This window comes from Mastigoproctus giganteus, chromosome 5 (genome assembly GCF_048544385.1).
Source record: "Mastigoproctus giganteus isolate SK-2022 chromosome 5, ASM4854438v1, whole genome shotgun sequence".
In the NCBI taxonomy this organism is placed as follows: Eukaryota; Metazoa; Arthropoda; class Arachnida; order Uropygi; family Thelyphonidae; genus Mastigoproctus; species Mastigoproctus giganteus.
Window position 1 is genome coordinate 63,109,254 of NC_143579.1, and position 24,169 is coordinate 63,133,422.

At 36.8% G+C, this 24,169-nt stretch overlaps 1 protein-coding gene across 1 annotated transcript in view; it reads right to left on the minus strand.

The window, feature by feature from the left end:
• The window catches only part of LOC150085454 (uncharacterized), an 860,907-nt gene that overhangs the window by 156,231 nt on the left and 680,507 nt on the right, over positions 1-24,169 (minus strand). The window contains exons 8-15 of the mRNA XM_090374571.1: positions 14,645-14,861; positions 6,010-6,180; positions 5,752-5,823; positions 2,921-2,992; positions 2,398-2,505; positions 2,056-2,109; positions 1,113-1,166; positions 451-504 (exon numbers count right to left, since the gene is read on the minus strand). Coding sequence (XP_090230697.1) covers positions 451-504; positions 1,113-1,166; positions 2,056-2,109; positions 2,398-2,505; positions 2,921-2,992; positions 5,752-5,823; positions 6,010-6,180; positions 14,645-14,861 — 802 coding nt within the window. The remainder of the gene's footprint in view (positions 1-450; positions 505-1,112; positions 1,167-2,055; positions 2,110-2,397; positions 2,506-2,920; positions 2,993-5,751; positions 5,824-6,009; positions 6,181-14,644; positions 14,862-24,169) is intronic.

Sequence of the window (24,169 nt, forward strand, 5' to 3'; positions counted from 1 at the left end):
ATATGCGGTGGTCATTCCCTGACCTTCCCGCATCCTCCGTATTTGGTGGTGACGGGCTCGAATCCCGGTCTAATCAAGAAGCGTGTGCTAGGCACTGCTGCTCCTTCCCACCTGGCTACGGAGGCGCCAAACACCTGACGTAAATGTCATTGAGCCATTGTGGGCATATTCGGAGCAGAGAGTAAGCAAAATTCCTGCATCTTCATTATTAAAGGAGCTTGAAACGTTCCTCCATGAAGAATGGTCGAATATTCCTCTTAAGACAGTTCACAATTTATTTGAATTTATTGGACGTAGAATACACGCTGTTTCGAAAGCAAAAAGGATCGAATAAACCCAACACCACATTAGTGCATACCTATAACTCTCAACACAAGTGTTTCCATTATTCTGTCCCCCAGTACATTGAAAACACCATTCAACTTAGAGAAAAGTAGGGGTTATACTTACTGGCAACCCAATCTCTCCACGTTCACCAGGATCCCCTTTGTCACCTTTTATTCCCTAAAAATATTATTTACAACTAAATTGAAAATGCTTAAGATATATATATATATATATATATATATATATATATATATATATATATATATATATACACACATACACACATATATAATCTGTTCCCAATGTTTAAAAAAAAAAAAAAAAAAAAAAAAAGTTGATAATGAAAGGAACACTATAACACAACTGTAACTAATTATTCAATTTACTACTGCATTTAAAACCAGATCTTCAATCTTTAACTTTTACTTTATTATTATAATGTATTCCAGGATGGCAATCCCAGTTATACTGTATGGAACGAGTAACTTCGTGAATACAGAATAAATCAGAAATAAAAAAAAAAAGAGTTAGAAACTGTGCTGATATCTAAAGTAGAACGACTGAAGCAATTTTATTTAGTATTAAAAGCTTCACAACTAAATAAGCATTACATCTATAAAGAAATCAACTTCCTTTTTTTTTTTTACCTACAGTTAAGTACTGCACAGCCAAATAACAGTCTCGGGCGTTACCTCTAGAAAAGTGTGTCAATTTATTTTCATTCATGAGAAAATTTGGAAATTTTCTCATGACTAGATTTTTGAATGAATTCTTGGAGAGCTTACCGCCTTCCCTGGCGCTCCTGGAAATCCAAATTCCCCCTTTTCTCCTGGAGGACCCTAAAAGGAAAGAGGCCATATGCAAAGATATTTAATAATAACAAACTTTCTATGATTATTAAACTTATTTAAGTAAGGAGAGATTAAAGCCAGAGAAACCACAAGATAGTAGGAGCAATGGGTTTATTGAGGTATAGGTATATTTCACAAAATTTTAAATCAATTAAACTACAATTAAACCAATTTACGTAATAGGCATATTTAATAAAATTTAAAACAAATTAAACAGCGTAAGTTAAATAACAAGATGCCCAACTACTCGACGATCCTACCAAACTTTTGACGATATTTGACTCCTCTTTGGGAGTAATCAAGTCCAAATACTATATAATATACCTAGATCTCAATAAAGCTACGGTTTTTCTCTGCTATCGCGTGGTTTCGGTATCTTTAACATAACCTTACTTAATAAACTATAACTCCGTTATAGTTTATTAAGTAAATATTATATATAATATACAATATCTATATAATATTAAATATATATTATTCATAATGTAATATTATATAGTTTATTAAGTAAGGTATAAATTTACGCAATAAAAATTCATAAAAGAATTCATTAAAGGTATAAAAAGAATTTATTAAGACTTACACGCTAATGTTTATTGTAAGCTTTTTTCAGATAATGTGAAAAATTTCAAAAGCTATTTAAAGATAATCTGAAAACCATGCGTTTTTATTATATAATTCACAATATATCCACATCAGAGTGCGATCCTCCTCAGAATTCTCGTGCTGATATCTTTCAGATGATCTTGATTAACAATTAATCTTAATAAAGCATTTAGATAAATATGTTATAAGCCTTCAAACGATTTCCATAAAAATTATGGAAATCTTAAGGTATATGACAAATTGCAAGAATATTAAATATGAGTAGACATACCACTACTCCTGGCGTCCCAGGCGATCCAGCTGGTCCAGCAGGCCCTTGTAAACCCTGTGAATTGTTCAAATAAAATTTTAATCGTTTCTGATATATCAAGTAAGCATTGAGGTATAAATGATCAAGTTTAAAAGGATAACAATAGGAAATGAATTGGAATTTATTAGTTGTGTCCAAGAATAATATCTTAAGCAAATCTGTCAGAATAACACATATGCATGCGTTATTCTGGTTAATATCAGTAAATGGAATGGAGAAATTTATTGAATTACTGTTCAATGTGTGTTTTGCATACATAGCTTAACTACAGCTCTTTTTTTCTGTTGCTGGCAAAATACTTACCGCTAGTCCTGCTTCTCCAGGTTCTCCCTTTGGACCCGGAACTCCAGGCCATCCCTGAATACCTCGTTCACCTCTTGGACCAGGAGGCCCAGGTGGTCCAGGAGGACCCTGAAATGTTAATACCTTTTATTGACATATCACTAATATGTAAATGGCAAATTGGTATACTCAGCAATGCATATCTATAACTCTGCTATAATAATAACAAAAGATGTTCATAGAGTCTGGATAAATAGGCACTATTTTTTTATTGTTAAAAATAAGTGTTTGAAGATCATGTCCTTTTGCCACCAAACTTTATGAACACGCCGCAGAATAAAATTATTACATTTTCCTCCTGTTAAGGTTGACTCAGTATTTGAATTTTTTTAACTGCAAAATTTTTAACTTAAAATATTAGTATAATATTAATTATTAATACTATAGACTAAATTATAAGTTAAAATTTTTAACATTATTTATTACTAAATATAACTTAAAAAGCAATATATTAATTTATTTTTATTTTCTTCGGATAACTTACATCTGTGCCATTGAACCCCGGAGCTCCAGGAGGACACATCTCACACAAAGGGGTCTTTTCAAGTCTCTTTGGCTGGTAATAATAATAAAAAAAACATTAACAATAATTACTCTGAAACATGTTCTGCATAATTTTATTTCTTTTAAAGTTTATGAAAAAGGTTGAATTTATAAATGCGACACATTTTATTGCTATATTTTTGCTATACTGGAAGGACATTTCTTAAACTTTATGTGGAATCGTGAAGGGATATTTAAAAGTAGTTGCCTCGTGTGTGTATAATGCATTTTCGATGAAATGTGAAGAGATGAAATGGAGGACTCGTAGTATATATACTGCATATATCGAAGAGTCGTTGAATGCTGAGCGAGTACGGAGAAAATTTCGAAGTAGACGTGTAAAGTAACCGCTTAGTGTGAATTGAGTCTATTAAGCGAAAGAATTTTATTGTATGACTCACGTACTACACTCGGCAGTGTAGGAGAAAGAATTGGGTCTAGGGCTACAGCAATTTAGTTATAAGCTAACACCGCAAGAAACGCTGTAAAAAAACGTTTCGCGCACACGTGTAATCATGGTTTGAAGTGATATGTAGAAAAGTGAATAAATAAAATTAAAATTTGGGAAAGAAAGAACCCAACACATTCCTCAGTAGAATCGATCGTTCAAATGAATGTGTTTTGTGCAATCATTTTACCAACGTTTATGGGCCGTTCATTTTACATATAAAGCTGTTACCGGTATATTTCGGAAAACCTGCTGTAGAAAATTATGGAAGAACATTTTAAAGGGCAATTTCATATTTTCTTTCCCCTACATATCAGCTGCAACAATCGTGGCAAGTAATCCGGTAAATTCCTGATGTTAGAGTACTGGATCCTGAAGCGATTGAATATAATCACAGGGAATTCCCCACTATATTTAGAGGGAGAGAAAATATCTTTATTGCAAACCGTTCATATGGAATGATAATGAAGAGCCCTTCACGGGCTCAAGGCCGAGGATTAAGGGTATCTTATAAATAAACCTAGGCGACACCCTTGGATACAACTAGTGGTAGACAGTTTAGAAATATCCGCCCAACTAGTCATAGGGCGAGTAGATGTACCTGAAATCTGGACCATAATTTCCTGCTGTAGGACAGCAAGAAACCACTGGTAACCTACATCTCCTATTGCGCAATAATTTAAAGAACTCCGTTAGCTTGAGAAACATGTTTGTGGGGAAATACCGTCCATCTCTTCAACGTACTAGGAATTGACGCAAATAAATACTGAGATAACAGGATGTACAGATCGCAAATACTGATGGAAACACATCCCCTGCTACAATTTCAAACCTCCTTCTAGTGTGCGTGGTATTACACTGACCTTCAAGTTGAGGGCAATGAGCAGAAAATGAGCAACTCGCCAAGTACAGAAACTGGTCTTGATCGTCGATTATTGTTGTTATTTGGTTTTTAGGAGCATTAGCAACTAAGGCCATATTGCTCTGGGATATGCGGTGGTCATTCTCTGACCTTTCCGCATCCTCCGTATTTGGTGGTGACGGGCTCGAACCCCGGTCTAATCAAGAAGCGTGTGCTACGCACTGCTGCTCCTTCCCACCTGGCTACGGAGGCGCCTTGATCGTCGATAGTGGGCAGTTGCACTACTGAGCCACAAGCCTCCTTCAGAAATGATTTATGCCTGAACTCTTGAATCTGCCTCTGGATTTCTCTTAAGCTTATACTTTAACTTTACTGGCAAAACCGTTTATAATGAGCCTTGTAAACATATCTGTAAATTAGCAAATACTTTTTCTCCAGTTTTTATTGTCTGCCCTGTTACACATCCTATACTATGTTTTCCTGTAAATACAAATCAGTTTACACCTTTCAAGCTATTTGGGTGTCCGGCGGTAACCAATGGTTTGTAATAAATTGATATTCATTATTATTATTATACTGAAGTTTACCATACAATAGGTGATATTTATTTTGCAAATCATATAACGTTTTGAAAGCATTAAAAAACTTTTGAATAGCTCCTGTATGCCTTAATGGTTTTTTTGGCGAATTGCTTTAGGTGAATCTTTTTTATTCGCTGTATCAAGCATACATAAAATCGTTGATAATCGTCCATAACTGAATATTATTCAATTATACATCAGACAATAACGAAAGTTAATACGAGGTTGAATCAAGAAATAACGTGAATTTGTAATTTTTACACACACAAGTATCCATTATATACTTAACATCCCATGTTCTTAATTCACAATATAACATGTATTACAGTTTTCTCAATATAACAGAGTAGACAATATGGGATTTAACAGTCACTTTTCAATATGTTAGCCCCTCTTTTAGATTAAATACACAGATATCAACAGGATACTCCTTTTAGATTCTGATTATTTTCTGAAAGAAATATCTGCAGTTATCTCTTCGCTGTCATGTTTTGGTCGGCCAGTTTATGTACGTGCGAGGGAAAGGCTCGTGACAAAAGAAATTCCGAGATTATTATTGCTCTGCATTGGTCAGTATAAAGCGGGAAAAAAAAAATTCAAGAATTTTCCCCAAATCTTTAGATGGGGGAATTCTAGGCCAGATCTTTGAACACGAACTGTAATCATGTAGATAGTAAAAAAAGTGGTCCACTCAAATTGTTAGTAGGCTTAGTTGTGCAATTTATTACATTCTTGGCATTTGTCTTGCAATTAGTAAAATCTATACATTATAGAACAGTCGAAATGCCTCATGTAATCGAAGACACAACGTAATAAACCAGACTTAACAAATTAATAGGCTGGACTACGGATGCCGTAGAATTTTGAAACATACGACTTACTGGCAATTCGTGGCAGGTTTCTCTTTCTGATCTTGTTGGATCGCAAGTCATAATCATCCACTGCAGATCCAGCTAAATGAAAAAAAAAAAAAATATATATATATATAAATTAATTGCTCATTAATTATACGCTAACTCTAAATGTCTCATGAACATTAGGCTACATTAAAATAATAATAAATACGTGTGATAAGTTCTATTTATTTTCATATACCTTGGTTAAATTTAATAATAATAAAAAAAAAAAAACAGGCTAACCGGAACAGAACTGGCATCATCTTGATACTTTGCGATCCCTATTTCTCCGTTTACATCAATAGGTCTCCGTAGATCAAGAGCGAGAGTGGACTGCTTTATGCAATCTATGTACATGGTAACACCATCCTGGAATACGCTGAGGTCAATCTTATGCCATTCTTTATCATCGAACTAAATAATAAAATAAATAAATAATAAATTTAATAAATAAATTAAATAACTGAAATCTAAATAAATATTTTACATTTATTTCCGTACAATAATGAACACAAGTCAAGGTTTTGCTACATCCTATTCAAATTATAACTTTGTCACTGCTATTAAATCAGTCACTAAGTAGTAAATACTCGTACAAAAGAGATATCCAACAAAAACAATCATTGATGCATACTTTAAATTTTACTGGATATCAGAATATCCAGGAAAGTACCCTTTGCAAACCTTTTTAGGATTTGAACTAAGGCAACTAAAGCCAAGAAGCATCAGTGTATCGCATCTATAAATTTCGACCGTTAATTAGAGAATGCTAAGTTCACTACTTGTAATTAATTCGGAGACATCTAGGTTCGAACAAATTCTTATACAGACATATTACACCATAAAAACTGATGCACCCTGTGAACTGGAGCACAAAGTGGTAAATGAGTCAGCCAAATCAACGACCGACACAACACTTACAAATTGAGTGTATTTGTATTCTATGGCTAATTTGACTGTTTTGGAGAATAACAGTTCGAGCTCTCGGACTGAATAACACGGCCACATTGTTGGAACTGGAACACACACACACACACACACACACACACACACACACACACACACACACACACACACACACACACACTTTTTCTTTTTCTTCCTGAGAAGTATTTCTCAATTTCGGCAAACACTGGAAATCGAACTCAGGCCTAGGCCGAACTGAGTGAGAGAGCAGGAGCTTTATTCACTGTACTACTTGTAAGGTACAAACCTCAAGTGATGTACCTTTCTTGTTAGGCATTGACAAGAAAACTGCTTTAACCTTTTCTGTGAAGTTTTAAGTCAGATGACGAACCAGAAATCAAGCGTTCCAAAGGCAAAAAAAAAAAAAAAAAAAAAAAAAATTGAACTGATTACGGAAGGACAACTGACTGCAGGGGAATGCTGTTTGTTTGTTTGTTATTTGGTTTTCAGGAGCGTTAGCAACTAAGGCCATATTGCTCCGGAGATATGCGGTGGTCATTCCCTGACCTTTCCGCATCCTCCGTATTTGGTGGTCACGGGCTCGAACCCCGGTCTAAATCAAGAAGCGTGTACTACGTACTGCTGCTCCTGCCCACGGAGGCGCCAGGGGAATGCCATCTTTACAATATCACCATACAAATTGTGGGATTTTATACTGAATCAAAACTTTATTTAGTTCCAAATATCACTGTAGGGGCACTTTTGCAGAAAGTATTTTCAAGAGGTTTATAGAATACTTTGAAAGGCATGTTGGTCATTCAATTTCCATTAATCACCACAATCTTTGCCCAAACATGCTCTGCTACTTATTATTATTAGCCATATGGTGCAAGGAAGCCTGAACTGTAATACAAGAATTCTTATCACAGTAACAGTCGATTTATAGAAGTTTCATTCAGAAACATCTATAAATCAACTATTTTATAAAAGTTTCTTAGAGAAACTAATGCCATCGTTTGGATTATCCCAACTAGCTGTGAGGTTCGAGGAAACAGGACGCCTTACATTTTGTCCACGAAGTGGGGATCTATCACAAACCTGCTATTGAAGAGCACATCGATTAAGTGGACGCATCATCTACGAAAGGAACAGCCAATATTCGTGCAATCTCATCCCAATCAGACAATCCAAGTACGGAGTCGTAATCAGTGCATCCATCTCAGGCGGAGGGAATGGCGTTTTCTTAGTGAGTTCTTCCAAATTTTTTGTCCCATAAAACATGCAGATCCGCCCATCCTTATTAAAATATGCTCATGCAGCAATTGTTACACGATTTACCGAAGCAAGAGGCATTTTCTGGGCGGGGCTTTGAGAAAACTGAGCTGGAGCAAGAACTGGTTGTTCAAGATGTTTTGGACGGAAGAAGCCATTTTAAACGGAAGAGTGGACACACAAACGTTGCATTTCAGAAACAGACAACTGCCACGACCCCATCGAATTTGCTCTTCAATGTTCTCTTCAGGCGATATTTTGAAGTAATAATCATTTTATTAAATAAAATGCCATAATTTGTAGAGCAATTCTCTACAAATTATGGGAATTTTTAAAGAAAAACAACGCACGCCTCTGTGACCAGTGGTGCTGCCGTAATAAATTTTTATTTTTGCCAGACATTTGGAACACCTTTAATGTTTATGGCTATAAAGATTTTTAAGTACGGTATCATATGAATTGTACAGTTTTTTTCCCCAGTGATATATGCAGGAAGGGCCAAGGGTAATCATACACTACCCTTCCCCACTTTTGAACTTTCCAATAGTTGACTTTGGGAAGTTAAAAAAGTGACTGCCGCCCGCAGTGACAAATTGCTGATATGACATTCGAATAAGCCTCTTTCAAACACCATCACTGCTTTACTGCACCTATTCTGCTTTTTTTTTTTTTTTTTTTTTTTTTTTGATACTTGTAGTCTCAGCTGCGCACACCTAAACCTGTTCCTACTCATAAAACTATATATTTGCACACATCTACTGCTGCGTGCAGATATATAGTTCAGTAGTTTAATATATCGCGTGCTTAAATTCTCACAACCACAAATACACGGTCCATTGTGAGCAAACGCTCATAGCTGTAAGTTGTAAATTCTTATGATCCTATATGAGCATCTCGGCAAATTTATTTTCTGTCTTAAGAAAAATCGGAGATATTCGTACAGTAGCTGTCAAAGAGCTCGATATGCCATTCATGCATGTTTGTTTAGTGCCATACAGTGCAAGGAAGCCACAGACCTTTGATATACGAACCATTAAAAAAATGATAAAAGTAGGCTTATATGCTTGCCTCCTCAGGAAGGTACCTAATAAGTAAACGTTTGAATTTCTTCAAATTATCAGCCTGAACTACCTGTAGAGGCAACTAATTCCAGTAACCAACAACTCGCTGGCTAAAAAACAAGCTTTCTACAACTAGTCTACACCTGTAATTTGAATATATGGCCCCTAGTTCTGAAATCATAACAGTGAAAAGTTTGCCTTCATGCATTTTATTAACCATTCTCAAAGCCTTATAAAGCCTCAATCAGATCTAAGGTGTCTGATTGCCAAGCTCTGTAGCCCTATAATCGAAGTCTTTCGTCGTACGGACGTCCTTTTGCCGATCGCACCATGTCCGTTGCCCGACTTTGGACCCTTTCAAGCAACTCGCTGTCATTTTTTTTGATGAAGTCTCCATAACTGAACAGATCATTCCAAATGCGGTCTTAGTGGGAGTATGACCTTCCTATCTGTACAGGATAACGTTCGATAAATCATGGGCTTTTTTGGCAACCTGTTTACTCTTCACAGAGAACTTCATATCCGCCTGTATTCCCAGATCCTTTTCTTCCTCTACTGTTTTTAATTCAATCCTGCCAAGTGTTTAAGTTCTTTTTGGTATTCCCCAAATAATGTGTGTATCTGTCAGTGGTCTCCCACAAAATCGCGTAAAAGTGCTACTGTGAAGAAACAAAATCTGGCAAGGCCAGATGAGCGTGTGAGCAGTGCATGTACCGTGGATAAAGTGCTGTTCGACTATTTGTTCATCTGGCTTCTCAGTTACTGGAAGGCCCCGTCACCAGGAAGAGCCATTCCAGCATCTGTACACGGCACGAGGAGCCTGACCAGGTCAGCAGAGGGTCGGCTGTTGCAGTTCAGTCCCCTTAACAGAGCAAGGAAGGAGAGAACTCAAGAGATGAAATGGGGCAAAGGGAAGAGGAAAAGTGGGGACCTCGAGGAAGGGAGATCCGATCCCAATATAGAAATAAAACAAAATAAAAAAATAAATAAATAAAATAATAATAAAAATGATAAAATTTTAAAAAATAAATATTTTTTTTCTCCTTTTTTTTCTATTGTCTCTCATTTTTTAAAAAAATTTAACTCCTACCACTAAGTGTTAGCAGATCACCAGAGGAGAACCTCGGTGGAAGAACCTTGCATAGCGGTGCGTGCATCAGTAGGAATGTTAAAAATTCCTACCCCAGGTCGGGGTTTGCATGAGGATGGTCCCAAGTTCGAAGAGAGAGCAGGGACAACCAGGAGGGTTGCGCACAAGAGAAACCTAGTCAGGTTCCAGTGGGACAGCAGCAGCAGTCATAAGGTGTCTCCCCTTGAAAACGGCAGTACAGTAGCGTGCGAAGATTTCACTAGTTTCAATCAACGAGTGTAGGGGCTGGAGAGCAAGCAAGTTGCTTTGGAGGAGGAGTTGTTATCTCAGATCCAAATAAAGCACACAGTCGAGCAAAAGATGATTCGAGTTCTCCGTTTCACCACAGATGCAAGTGTAGTCATTCACCGAACCAAATTGACGAAGACGAGCTTTGAAGGATCCGTGCACAGTGAGCATAAAGGTGGTCTCTAAGTTGGGGGTGAGCCAAGACAGTGTACTTTTAGTGAGGAAAGCAATATCCGGAATGAATTTTCTGGTGGTCTCGCCCTTGAGCCCTGCGGGACTGCCAGAGGTTGGAAACTTCAGACCAGAGTCTTTTCTTCTCGGTTGCAAGGTTGGTGTTGGTAGTAGCAGAAATACCGATGAAAGTAGTTTGTACGTTCCTTCTGGAGCGGTGCAAGAGGCCGCAGTAAGCAATACAAAGGTCTAAAGGTAGATTTCTGGAAATGACCTGGAGTGCTGGGGGTGGAGGTAGTTCTGCAAGCTCTTGTAGATAGGAGAAGAAAGAGACGTTGAATACCATTTAGTTTTTTGGCGAAGGTGATTTTCTCAACCCTGTGAAACCAAGCATGGGCACCATATGAAACAATCGGGAGGAAGACTGCAGAATATAAGAGCTTCTGAGTTCTGCCCTTACGTACCCAGTCTGTTCTGGTCACACGGGCCAGCATGGCTGTGTATCTCTTGATTTTATCCTTGATATAATCGTGATGCGGCATGAAGGACCATTTATAATCGAGGAGGACAACGAGGTATTTTACAGTTGTGTGCATTTTAACAGATGTGCCTTGGAGTAGGATGACAGGTGGCCTACGGATACGGAGGGTACCTTTAATCAGCAACATTTTGGTTTTGGTTGAGGATATGGTAAGTTTTTGAGTTTCAGTCCATTTAAGTTAGTTAGTTTGTTTGTTTGTTAGGAGCATTAGCAACTAAGGCCATATTGCTCCGGGATATGCGGTGGTCATTTCCTGACCTTTCCGCATCCTCCGTATTTGGTGGTGACGGGCTCGAACCCTGGTCTAATCAAGAAGCGTGTGCTACGCACTGCTGCTCCTTCCCACCTGGCTACGGAGGGGACAGTCCATTTAGTAAGAGCATTCAAAACAGAGTTGGCTTGCAGCTCCAGTGCGGCCCGGGAGCGACCTTCGATGACTAGAACAAGGTCGTCTGCATACAACATGGTAGTCATATCGAAATTGTTGGAGAGCCGCTATTCTTCAAATGTAAGACCTTGCAATTTGCTGAAGTAAAAATCAGCTGCCACTTTTCTGACCATTCTTGAAGCTGTTCCAGTCATCCTGAAGGAGCGCTGCTTGGTAGTGATCACCAATGATTCTCCCAATTTTTACGTCGTCTGAAAAATTTGACTTCACGTAATTTATCCTTTCGTCGATGTCGTTTATGAAAGTCAGAAACAACAGTGATCCAAGAACCGATCCTTGGGGGACTCCACTTCTGACATTACACCAATTTGAAGAATATCCATTAATCACAATACTGTGCCTTCTTCCCTGCAGCCGCTCTGCAATCCATCATAGAATCTTTCAAGTAATCTCAACATGTCCCAGCTTACACAGTAACATCTCATGAGGGACTGAGTCAAATGCTTAACTAAAATTCAAATAAACTATATCGAAATTGTTCCTTACAGCTACCTCATAAAGCAGCTCCTTCAAAATTGTTTATCAAATTAGTTATAAACGATTTATGAATGATGGTGGCATTACAAAAAGAGCAAAATAAGATTTCCCCCTAATTAAAATGAATAAATATTGAAGATAACATTAGTTACTGCTTAGTATGAAAAGATTTCTCGGCTGAAATCATGAACAAGTCATGAAAAAAGTAACAGCTCAAGCATAAAAAAAAAAAAAAGAAAAAAAATTGATTTCCTCAGAATAAACTTTCGGTATTACCCGCGTAAGCTAACTTTCTGGCATGTACTTCTAGAATTTTGAACTCTCTAATACAGACACTACAGGCGCAATTAGTCTTAGAAATCGAAATGGAAAATTTAACGAAACGGAACGCTTGTTAATAAAATATTTATTATTGAAAGAATTATAATTCCTCAGAGCGGTTTAATTCCAGAATACACATACAAGTACGGTTAATATATAAATATAAAGAGTGGTTTAATTTCAGAATACACATACAAGTACGGTTAATATATAAATATAAAGAGTGGTTTAATTTCAGAATACACATACAAGTACGGTTAATATATAACCGTATTATTAAAAATAATACGGTTATTAAAAATATTTATTTTTAATAATCAAGGATGCGTATTAGTGTTTCGGTGTGCTCCAATCGAGTCTGGGCTTACTCAGTCAGTCAGGAATCAGTGATTCCTGACTGAATTCGATAGACGGCTTCAACAGAGATTTTCTTGGCGAAGAACAAGTCATTAAGCAATATTCAAAAAAGATAAAGACTATTTACTGTGATAATTTTGGCAAGACAACACACATTTCATCAACAAGACTGAAAGACTAGAAAAGTGGTTACAAAACTGCAGTGGCTTGTTCTTCCCTATTTATAATGCAGTCTAAATCTTGCTCTTTTAGACAGTTATCTTTTTAGGCCCCTGACAAGCTATTTCCAGGGATGGACTTGTTTCAGAAAGCTTTATTTTTGAGGAAAATTTGCTTAGAGAGGTAGAACTTCAACTAGTAGAAAATAAAATACACACTGTTGGTTTCTTGATGGAGTAAATCACTAAGGTAAAAGGAGATTATATCGCACTAATTTTTTAAAATCAGTAAATAGGCAAAAAATTAGCAGTGCATTATTTTTTGGGGGGTGTTTTGTATTTATCGAGTTGAAAGTAGAAAATATTTAACATTTTTTAAAGAATCATTGAATAAGAATCTCGCTATCATTAACAGCAGTTGCTATTTTCAGAAATCTCTGAAATAGATTTCTTTCTCTGAAGCAGGAGTGATCAAAGGATCATTCCTGCAAAGGAGTGATCTTTTGATCACTTGCAGATGCATTATTATCACTGCGTGTGTGCATGTTCTTTCTCTCTCTATACGAGGGGGATTCAAAAAAGAATTGTACTCAACCAGAAGTAGTTGTGATAGAAGGTTGATATTGAAGGACACAGCAAAAATCATATATTATACTTTTTCAACATAGTCACCACAACACAATATGAACATTTCTGCCACCTCTAAATACACTTCCACAGGCCAGTTTTGTAGAAGTCCTCTGACTCTCCTTCAAACCACGATTTGCAGCAGAAATCACCTCATCATCAGCAGCAAAGTGTTTTCCACGAAGATAGGACTTCAGAGCAGGAAAGAGGAATAAATCTGAGGTTTCAAGGTCTGAGGAATAAGCAGGATGCGGAAATATTTCAAACTCACATTTGTGGGTACACCTCAGTGCAGTACGTGAGGAATGCGTAGGGGTATTGTCGCGCAGCAGGCGCACACCTTTTGACAGCTTTCCCTGTCATTTTTCTTTTATAACAGCAAGTAACTTTATGAGGAGGTTTGAATAATACTTTTTCGTCACAGGAGAGTACTTTTGAAGGTAATCTGTTAGTATTACACCATGCTATTAGTAAACATTCGATTGAACTAAAAGATATACTGACTTTTCAGATGAAAGAGTATAAAAACGGCCTATATAAAAGATCTACAAGGATGATAAAATAAATGTGTGGCACATGGGCGCAAGTAACTGCATACAAACAAGACGGTCTGAAATGAGATACACCAGTGGCATCGTTTCCAGTGATAGTCGTATGAAACAGGGTGTGACTGACAGTGACAAATATTTCTCAAGCGGTTTTTGCCTTGTCAGAGGAGCATGATTTATCACTATTTAACTTGGTGTACTATTAAATGAGAAATACAGAGGGAATAGCGCTAATACTCTACTGCAAAATGAAAAATAATGAAGTCTATGGAAGCTATTAATTTCTAGATTGGGGAAAGTCAGGGTCTTATCCCTTATTGCAATTCTATATCAGCGTTTTGAATATCAACGTTTTGTATATGATTATAGAATTAGACTGTTAAAAACCACATGGAAGTAAGAGGAGAGAGGACATTAAACTAAATGTTCTGTAAAAATTAGGAAGATAAATCAAGTCCCAAGGATATATATAATCTATTGCAACTAACTGATACAAATTTGACTTCGTTTGAGAACAGAAAACATAATCAATTACTTCAGCTAGCTGAATACAGTTATTTGTTTATTTAGTCCTATTTGTTCTGTTTACCGCATAGCTTAGCATAATACTTACATCGACGTCGCTAAACCTAGCAGTCTGAATTTTCCCCTCGAAATCCAGAGTATGCATTTCAAGCCTTTGTTTACGAGGGTGAAGAACCACGCCAAACTGAAGCTTATCCAAAAGATCACTAATTCGAATTAGGTACCATGGATCTTTGCGACCGTTTCGTTTTCGGAATGTTGCGATAAAAGAAAATTCTTCAGGCAATCCTAAAGGAAATATCGCCCTAAAAATAAAGAATAAATATTAAATATAAGTAGACAATTTATCTTTTTGATCCTTAACAATGCCACACAGAATCACCTTAATTTACTGAGAAAAATATACAGATTTAATAATTTTTCTCCGCTCTATGTAAATAAACCAATATATAATTATTCCAAAACTAGTATTTTATAAAAGTATATGTTATCCCAAGATGGAGTTTTCTTTTATTTTCTTTCTTTTTTAACATTTGGTGAGTTCTTTAAGAAAGCACTGTAAGGCTTCATGAATAAGTCGGTAGTGACATGCTCTCCTGGGTAGCAGAGTGGAATATAATTACAGTCTTCACCAAACCGAATGTAGAAAGCCTAAATTCGAATACAGTCAATGAAGCTAGGCATTTTTATTTAACTTTTGCACACCGTATTCAGTTAGTCAGTCTTAGGCGAGGATTTTTCTCCCGGAAACTCGGATTTTTTGTTCAGCAACCAGGAAATTCGACAGCACACACGAAATAACCTAGTTGCTTTGGCGCGCGCACTCTCTCTCGATAGTGACTCCACCTGCAACGTCGACAGATCTCACTTGGAATTTCATTGGTGACCGACTAGTTTTCCTTGGGTGTTCTAGGAAAGTAGCGTCGCCATTGGGAAAAAAAACTATGAAAATTTAATTCCGACAAAATTACTTCCAACACAATTTACATATACAGTACATTGGCACATGATAGCCTGAATTGCAAATGCCACTATTGCCATCACGTGTCAATCCAATCTTGATTTATTCATTTGTCCTCAAATTCAAAACGATACACGAATTACGAATTATGCAAGACAAAAACCTGGAACCGAAGATAACAGTGTGACTTCGTCTTCCTCCTCCTCCTCCCCAGTATGATAAGGGTAATTCAGAATTTTCCTGTATGTAATCAGTACACGCTAGAGACACATGCAATTAATACAAACGATTCACACTGTCTGTTGTTCAAACATCTGGGATATGGCACGACAATCTCATCTATCCGGTAATCAATGACGTCACCGCCAAGGTTGTTGTAATATTGTAATAGAGTTTTTTGGAGCATTAGCGACTAAGGACATATTACTCCGTATATGCTGTCTGTAAATTGCGTGTTCTGTGGTCGATTTTCTGTATGCTGGAAGAAAAACTCGAGTGTCCCCACCAAGGTTGATAAGTTTTTCCGTGAGGCAATCGAAGGGCTATAACCGGTCGTGGTCAGTCCACCAGATCTTCTAACAGCTGCATTGATGGTGTCAGCAGATTCAAATTGATGTTCCTGAAATAGCTTCTTCACCAGCGTGAAAAAAATGCAGGTCGCATCTTATCATGTCAAAATTCTGTATAATACACGCCATTAACTATTCTGTGACACCAGATGGCACAGATTAGTCAAGCACAACCTCCTGACGGATGAAGGACACAACTTCACTTGAATCCGTTATTAAAATTAATGGTATTTATTATTATAATTATTTATTTATTTATTTTTTTTTTAGGAGCATTAGCAACTAAGGCCGTTTTGCTCCGGGGATATGCGGTGGTCATTTCCTGACCTTTCCGCATCCTCCGTATTTGGTGGCTCACGGGCTCGAACCCAGGTCTAATCAAGAAGCATGTGCTACGCACTGCTGCTGCTGCTCCTACCCACCTGGCTACGGAGGCGCCTAATGGTATTCATCCACCATCAAAAAATTTTATAACAGTGCATGGGATCCTAAGAATTTTTTTTCCCAGGTTTATTGACGTAACACATTAATACTTATACGAAGTAGGGTGGAGCCTGAAAGATGCAAATGAGAGAGAGAAAGAGAGAGAGAGAGAGAGAGAGAGAGAGAGAGAGAGAGAGAGAGAGAGAGAGAGAGAGAGAGAGAGAGAGAGAGACTTGGGTGTTATGATACAATCAAACGCGCAAGTGAATATGTAGCGTAAGCAGGTGACACAAACGACGGGCATGGTGTTTATCAATGATTAGTTAATCATTGATACTTTTGCATCCCAGGGAGAAGGAGGTTATAGTTCTCTTATACAAGTCAATGGTGATACCGTATTTGTTCAGGTCTAGAAGCCGGATCTAAACACAGTCATTTAGATCCGGCTTTTCGAAAGAGTCCAAATACAGGAAACTCAATGCCCCTTTGCTGTTGCAATCTGTTAGAACAGCAAAGGGAAATCCATACATTTCATAATCCATCAGGGAAATCCTGATGTATCGGTTACACACATTTCCTGGAAGACACACTGGCAACACTACGCACATGAGTTCAGCGTTGCAAGAAAAAAATGCCTCTCTTTAGGTGTGCCGCAAATAAAGTGTTTTAACTTCAATGCCTTGAGTGACAAAATTTAGGAATCGAGTCGATTCCTAAATTTTGTCGATTCAATCGACCGTGTAAAACGTAATGGTAATGGAAAAACACTGACAAAAATAAAACATAACTAGAAATTAATAAGAAAGACGTAATTAAAAAAAAAAAAAAAAAATATATATATATATATATTGTGTGTATATGTGTGTGTGTATATAGTTAACCAGCCTTTCATATGACTCTCCCTCTTACGAATGTAGAAGAGGTTAAGTAAACTAAACAAAACACGTCGTGAAGCAATATTTAAATAAATGTAAATATATTTTCCCAGAGGAAACAAAACTTTCAGTTTCTGAATGCAGTGGCTATTCTTTTTCATGGGCAAGGCAAGGTTGGATAATAAAAAAGTGGTCGGAGCATCAAAGGGTTTCTCTAATGTCATAATACGCCCTCAGGGCAATGGTGTTACTTACCAGTGAACCCATGTAGTAACTGGTTTGGTTTGAATACGAGAAACAGACATTTGCAGGCACATGTTTATGTTCACCCCGAAGGTTTTTAACGGGTCATTAAAAGCACGCCAACGCCACGTTATTCATCGCTCTTTCAAAACGAATGAAGCAAAGCTGGCCTTCATTTTTGTTATGAGCAGTCAAGCCCTAGGTGTTCTCAGATCAAAGAAGCCGAGTGTCCGGAATCCTGCGATAACGGACACTCACGTTCCATTTTTAGGCTAATCCGATTTATAATTTCTTGAAAATTAATTATACGGAATTGCGCTGGATTGAGAGAAAACGGAAACGGGTCCTACAAGTCTGCATGGAAGACTGCGTTTCTGCACAACACACTGGTCACACCTCTAAACCAAAAGTGGACAAACGAAAAGTAAGCATAGCTATAGTATTTACGGTAAATTAACGAAGAACATAGTTCCTGTCGTATAATTTATATTACAAAAAGAAAGAGAAAGAGAGAAGTGTTCAAAGCTTTTTCTTCTTCTTCTTTTTTCAATGTAACCATATAATTATTAGGATCACCTCGCAAACAGCGCAGCAGTTATGATTGCGGTCCTTTTCAAACTGAATGGAAAAGAACTAGACTCGAGTCCTTTAGAAAAGAGAAATCCACCCCCCCCCCCCCCACACACATGGCGAGTGAGTTAGTTGGTCTTCCCTCCTCCAGAAAAGCGTGTTTTTCATCCAACAAAACCGCCACAGATACTGTAATTAAATCGCACAGAAATGTTTGATTTAACACAAATAGGAGCGGGAGTGCAGTAGCACACGCTCTTTGAGTAGACCGGGGTTCAAGCCCCTGACTGCTGAATACGGTTGATCTGCCAACCCGCACTGGACCAGCGTGGCAGATTATGGTCCATTTCCCTCAACATGAATTGTTGAGGAGGCTTCCATCCTGCAGTGGGTTGATAATGGCTGCACTTTACTTTTTATGCATGTCATTCAGCTAAATTACTTAAACAGTTAGTTTATATATTATTAAGAGTCCAGTTCTCAGTTACTCATGAGAAAGTTGATAGGTGAGACGAGAACATTTCAGCAGACACTAATCGCTAAAGGTGCAACCCAAAGGCGCAATCCTGTCTAAGTCACTGAATGTGCCTAAAAACCTATAACAAGTTGGCCTGTTTTTCTGGATGAAAAACCCGAATTTCGAGGAAATCAGAGTAGCACTCGTCCAAAACAGACTGTAACTTGGTCACAGTGTGTGTGAAGAATGAAGAAAAAAAAATTCCTGCTGTTTATAATACAGGATTCGGATCCATTAGAAGCCTTTCATCATGATGAAGAAGAACAGTGACCGCAGTCACCGTGCTAGGTAACTATGGTCGCGCCAAGGCCTGCCACAATCATCTGTAAATACGTTGATGGCGCGGAAGACCACAGTAACATCATAAACGTGGTTTTACAGGTTTTAAGCATCTAGTAACGTAAGAAATAATACTGTCTAATCTCAATAACCTACTAGTTGCTAATTAGCTTCTTTGTTTTCTGAATATGTGAAAACCAGATGGTCCACATTGAGTGGCGCCACTGTTGGCCGTTCTTTGTTATACACCTCAGGTGAGTAACTTGGCATGGTGGATGGAAGTTCTTTATCTTGGGAAAATTAAATTATGAATGAACTCAGGCCTTTTCCACCCGGTGCGGGCGGACCGTTATTACAATCACGTGCTACCCATGAGGGCAATGAAGCGTGGGCAAAAAATGGGAAGTTTCCGTAATGGCTGCTAGTAATGTTGTCTAGAGCAGTGACCGAGAGCCAATGGCACGCTTACCACGAGCGACAAGAATACTCATAAGAACATATACTGGCACGAGGCCATCCATAAATAGCTTCTACTATAAATATATATATATATATTTTTTATTATTTGAGGACAGATCTGATTTATGGTCCACGTGCTAAATCTAGCGGCGAAAATCATAGTTGTGTGAAAATTATATAGCAGCAAAGTTTTCATTGGAAACATTTTTATAACATCAATAAAGACTATTTACTAATTTCAGTTAGTTTTTTCCCTATTGCACGCGAAAATAATTATTTTTTTAATTTTCAGCTTATTTTTGAGACACAGAAGAGAAATAGGTCTGATCACTGTTTTAGCATGGAGCGATCTAATTGCCTAATCCGGAAAGCTGACAGCAGTAAGATACGAATGGAAGACTAGCAGAGTCAGAATAAATTTCTCTCAGTTTCCAGAGGCTCTATAATCCTGTGAGAGTAAAACACAACCTTACTTTGTCTTTCAGTGCAATAGTGTGCATTGATGCTAAGCCTAATACTCTCGTTCAGGGCACAGAACAGCAGTGAGATTGGTTTTTAGCCCTCCTGGGCTGCAAGCCTTCACACAAAGGATTTGTAATAATACCAATGTTAGAATATTGCGTATATGAATTATAAGAAAGTAACAATTCTACATAACAAAAATAGGAAGTAGCATTCACTTAAATGTTAGCAACAATATAAACTGCTGAATTGTGGGCACGTTGAAACTTTTACGTAGCTTTTCATATTTATGGTGTTACAACAAAGAGACTAATAATGTTTTCACTCCGTGTGAAGATATTGCTCTTCAGGTTCTTAGACTGCAGACGTAATGTATTTTGCTCAAAATTAGTGATAACACATTATACAGTGTTGTGTACAGGAAAGGAGTAATTATTTTGCAGGTTAATTTCTCATGCACACAGGACTTCCTACATTTTTAAATACTGAGCATTATCCTTTTGTTTTTCAGGCCTTCTAAATCTTCTAATAACAGCATCATCATAAGGCTCGCTTATCGAGTGACAAATACACCTGTTCCCTGCTTGATATTACAGGGACTTATTAATTACACAAAAAACGCGTGTGCACTGACTGCTTCAGCTTAGAAGTAATATGTATTAATGGTACGGCAGGCGTTGCATATTCTTTTGTTGCGTTGAGTTTGAAGTTTGCTTTGACTTATGCACTAACCAGTTTTTTTATTAAAGTTTTCTTTTGTCTATTCGAATGGGATTCCACTTGCTGGAATCCCACTTAGTGTAATTTAGATAGTTCCTGGAGCGCCTCCACGTGGCTAGGGACGGGAGTCGGGACGCAGGTAGCTTGCTCCCTGCCTCTTGGCTGCTAAGACTCCAGGGCCGGCAAACAACAACCATCATAACACACATATATACTTACACACACACACTTACACACAGTTGCCGGCTATAAATAACCTACAGATGCTACAGTCGTATATAGGGGTAACCCTGGAGGCCGCAATCAATACAAGAATACCTTGTCCCTTGTCTATTCGAATAGCTCTCTTGCTAGATATAAGTGTTACTAGAAAAATATAGTCAAGGGCTTAGTCCGAACCGAGCCCGTGCGTCATATATTTCTATTTTCGATTCTTTAGCGATGAATACTTGAACATTTTACCATTCTTTAGTTGAGATTACAATTTCCATACTTCAAATTATTAAAAATAGAAATTATTAAAATTATTTCTTCTTCCAAAACATACTGTATATTTTGGAGGAAATAAAGTCGATAAAATCGCTAAACGAAGTAAGTCCCAATGTCGAGTGTCTTTAACAATACAACCTATTCCACAATAGATAATGACGTTCGTATGCGTTTTGAAAAGCCACAATCCTCTGGGCTACTTAATCTTTTTTCAAGCAGCATATGGGCAAATGCAAATTGTTTACTTCACTCTACAATTGTTCATGCTGTTTACAAACGACGTATATAAGAGAAACATCCACTAAACTCATAAATGTCGTTGGTGAATAGTTATCTGAGTCTAATACTTCCTGGATGAATAGTGAAACTCAAACTGACTAAATCCATCGTTTATTATAAATGCATTACTATCCTTGTTTTTACAGTACCATTCGTAGCTCTACAAACATCTATAAAATATTCGATTTCTGTCCAAAAGCGACCAACATGAGTGTGTATATTTGCGAGCAAGATACAGAAAATACAAACTCGTGTACCGTTGTACCCTAACGCTGACCACTCGGCTACAGCGCCCATTGTGTTTGCGGTTAAAGTTCTATTGAAACACATTACATATGTTGATTGAAATAAAGTAAGAATTTTTTTTTAGACTAAATTAATTAAAATAAGATAGCATTCTTTTCCCACGCTGCTACATTGTGAAGTAGCCAGGTGCGATATTAAGGGGGAGGAGGAGAAGAAATAGCAGGTTGACAACCATAGTGACAAGGGTGACGTTCGCCTTCTTACAAATGGCATAAAGCTACAAGAAGTGTCATTGTCTGTAACATTTAGCAGAAGAGCAAAACCTTCACATCACCTGTCACATCACCAATTCTCCTTTTCAACGGCACAGGAATCATAAAAAAGCAATCATTCTACTTTTCAGAGTCAAACAATTCGGGATCTCCCCTACAAGGTACTTTTTTTTATCACATTAACTGTTGTAGCTAACATAAAAAGCGACGAATTTCTTGTTTTATCATGCCGACAGCTGCAGTATGTGTGTATTCTTTTTTGTCGCAGGTGGCGTTAACCTATGGAGTAGCCCTCAGGATGTTTTGTAGTACCATAAGCTGTATTTAAAGTATTACAGTCTAACTTCGGTTGATAACCATAAATCAATTACAGTAAAAAAAAAAAAAAAAAAAAAATGTAGAAGAAATTCTGACTCGTATTGAAATATTCTGTTTGCAAACCCCATTTTTTCCTACTAAAACTACATTATTTCTTTTTCTCATTTCTATCCAAATTACAGTTAGAATCTATTATATATGTATATATATATATATTCCGGGGAAGGAGGAAAATCGATTTAAAAATAATATTTCTCAGTAAGGCAGACATAAATTGAACAACTATTTTACTTATGAGAAAAATCAAAATATAACATAGCATTTTTTTATACAAAACTTTTCTAGAAAATTCGAGTTTTAGCTGTACATTAATTTCAAGTTTCACATTAACAAAATTTTCTAAACGCGTTTAGATAAAAAGATAGTGGATGTTTACTCAAAAATTTAAACTGACAAAAGGAGTAAGGTAAACGATTACATATGTATTTTAAAATCTCTAACTAAACTGGGTGATTTTATTAAAAACTTTTTTCTTCTGAGGTACTTTAGTCCAGTTATATAGTTCAGTTAAGCTAAAATGAAAAAAAAAAAAAAAAAAAGTTGTCGAAATAAAAAAACAAATTAGCTAATGTATGGAATGCAAATACATTTCAGGAGCTTTAGCAAATAGTAATAATAATTTTTAATAAAAAAAAAAAGCTAAATGCAACCACTTTTATAACCGAGAACATTTCGTTTCTGCACATTCGTTACATAGCCCATTCATTCCTCCAACCAGCGCATGGCAACAAACATAATATCCACTGCTTCAGGTACAATATATGGTATATGGATAACCTATATAATATGTTTGCAAACAATAACAATAATAATTGTCAGATTTCTATTTGTTCGATTAAAAATATATGATCAAATATAAAATTTCATGAAAATTCATCCATTAGGAGTCGAGTTATTACATGAGGACGGATAAACAGGCAGACGGACACGGAGATGACAATAAGCGTGTTATGCTAATGGGCCTAAAAAAGATTGAAAATGTGCAAACTTTCAAACTGACATTACAAAAACTAAATCACAATTATGAAACTTCACTCTGTTTGTATACTTGTAAGATTGCAAAGCTCTTACGTTTCGTACACCAAATCATTAAACAAGTATATACAATGGCGATGGTTCTAGATTCATTACAGAATTTTCAAGACAACGTAATAAACGTAGAAAGGAGAGGGAAATTTTAAGCTCACTGAAGAGTAACTGGTACCCTTAACATAATAAAAATGAGAACTGAATAAAATAATAAAATCAAAACTCGCTCTAACTGAATTAAATCCAAGCAAATCCAAAACTAAACATTTAATTGTTTAATGTAATATATGCTCAAAGTAACCACCATTAACTTCCAATCATTTGATGATCGTTTCACGGAATGACTGTAGTACTGCAGCCAATATTTTAAAAATACACAGAACCTCGCTTGTCGAATTATTTTTTGTATATCATGAGCTACTGTAGGCGCTGGCAACATGGCTCGATTAAAAAAAGTCTCACGAAGAGATGGAGGAGGCCACTGGAGATGGTGATGGTAGTGAATACATCCCCCATACCCTCCAATTATCAGGGAACATCGCTTTAATAATTTTAACTTTAAATCTGTCAAGTTTAGAAGCAACAAAATCTAGTTTTTTTTTTATAGTAGATTTGCGATCGTAGTTTAGCCATAGGACAAAGTCACCCTTTTTTTTTTTTTTTTTTTTCTGAGCTTTCTGAAACAAGCAATTCACAATTCTGAAATTAATGGATGAAATTATATGATGTGGTTTCTTGACCTGACCAATGGAATGTCTTAGACATTATTATATAACTGTTATATGCAGAACATTAGGAGCTTCGTTAAAAAATGCATACCCTACAAACCACCCTAATGCAGG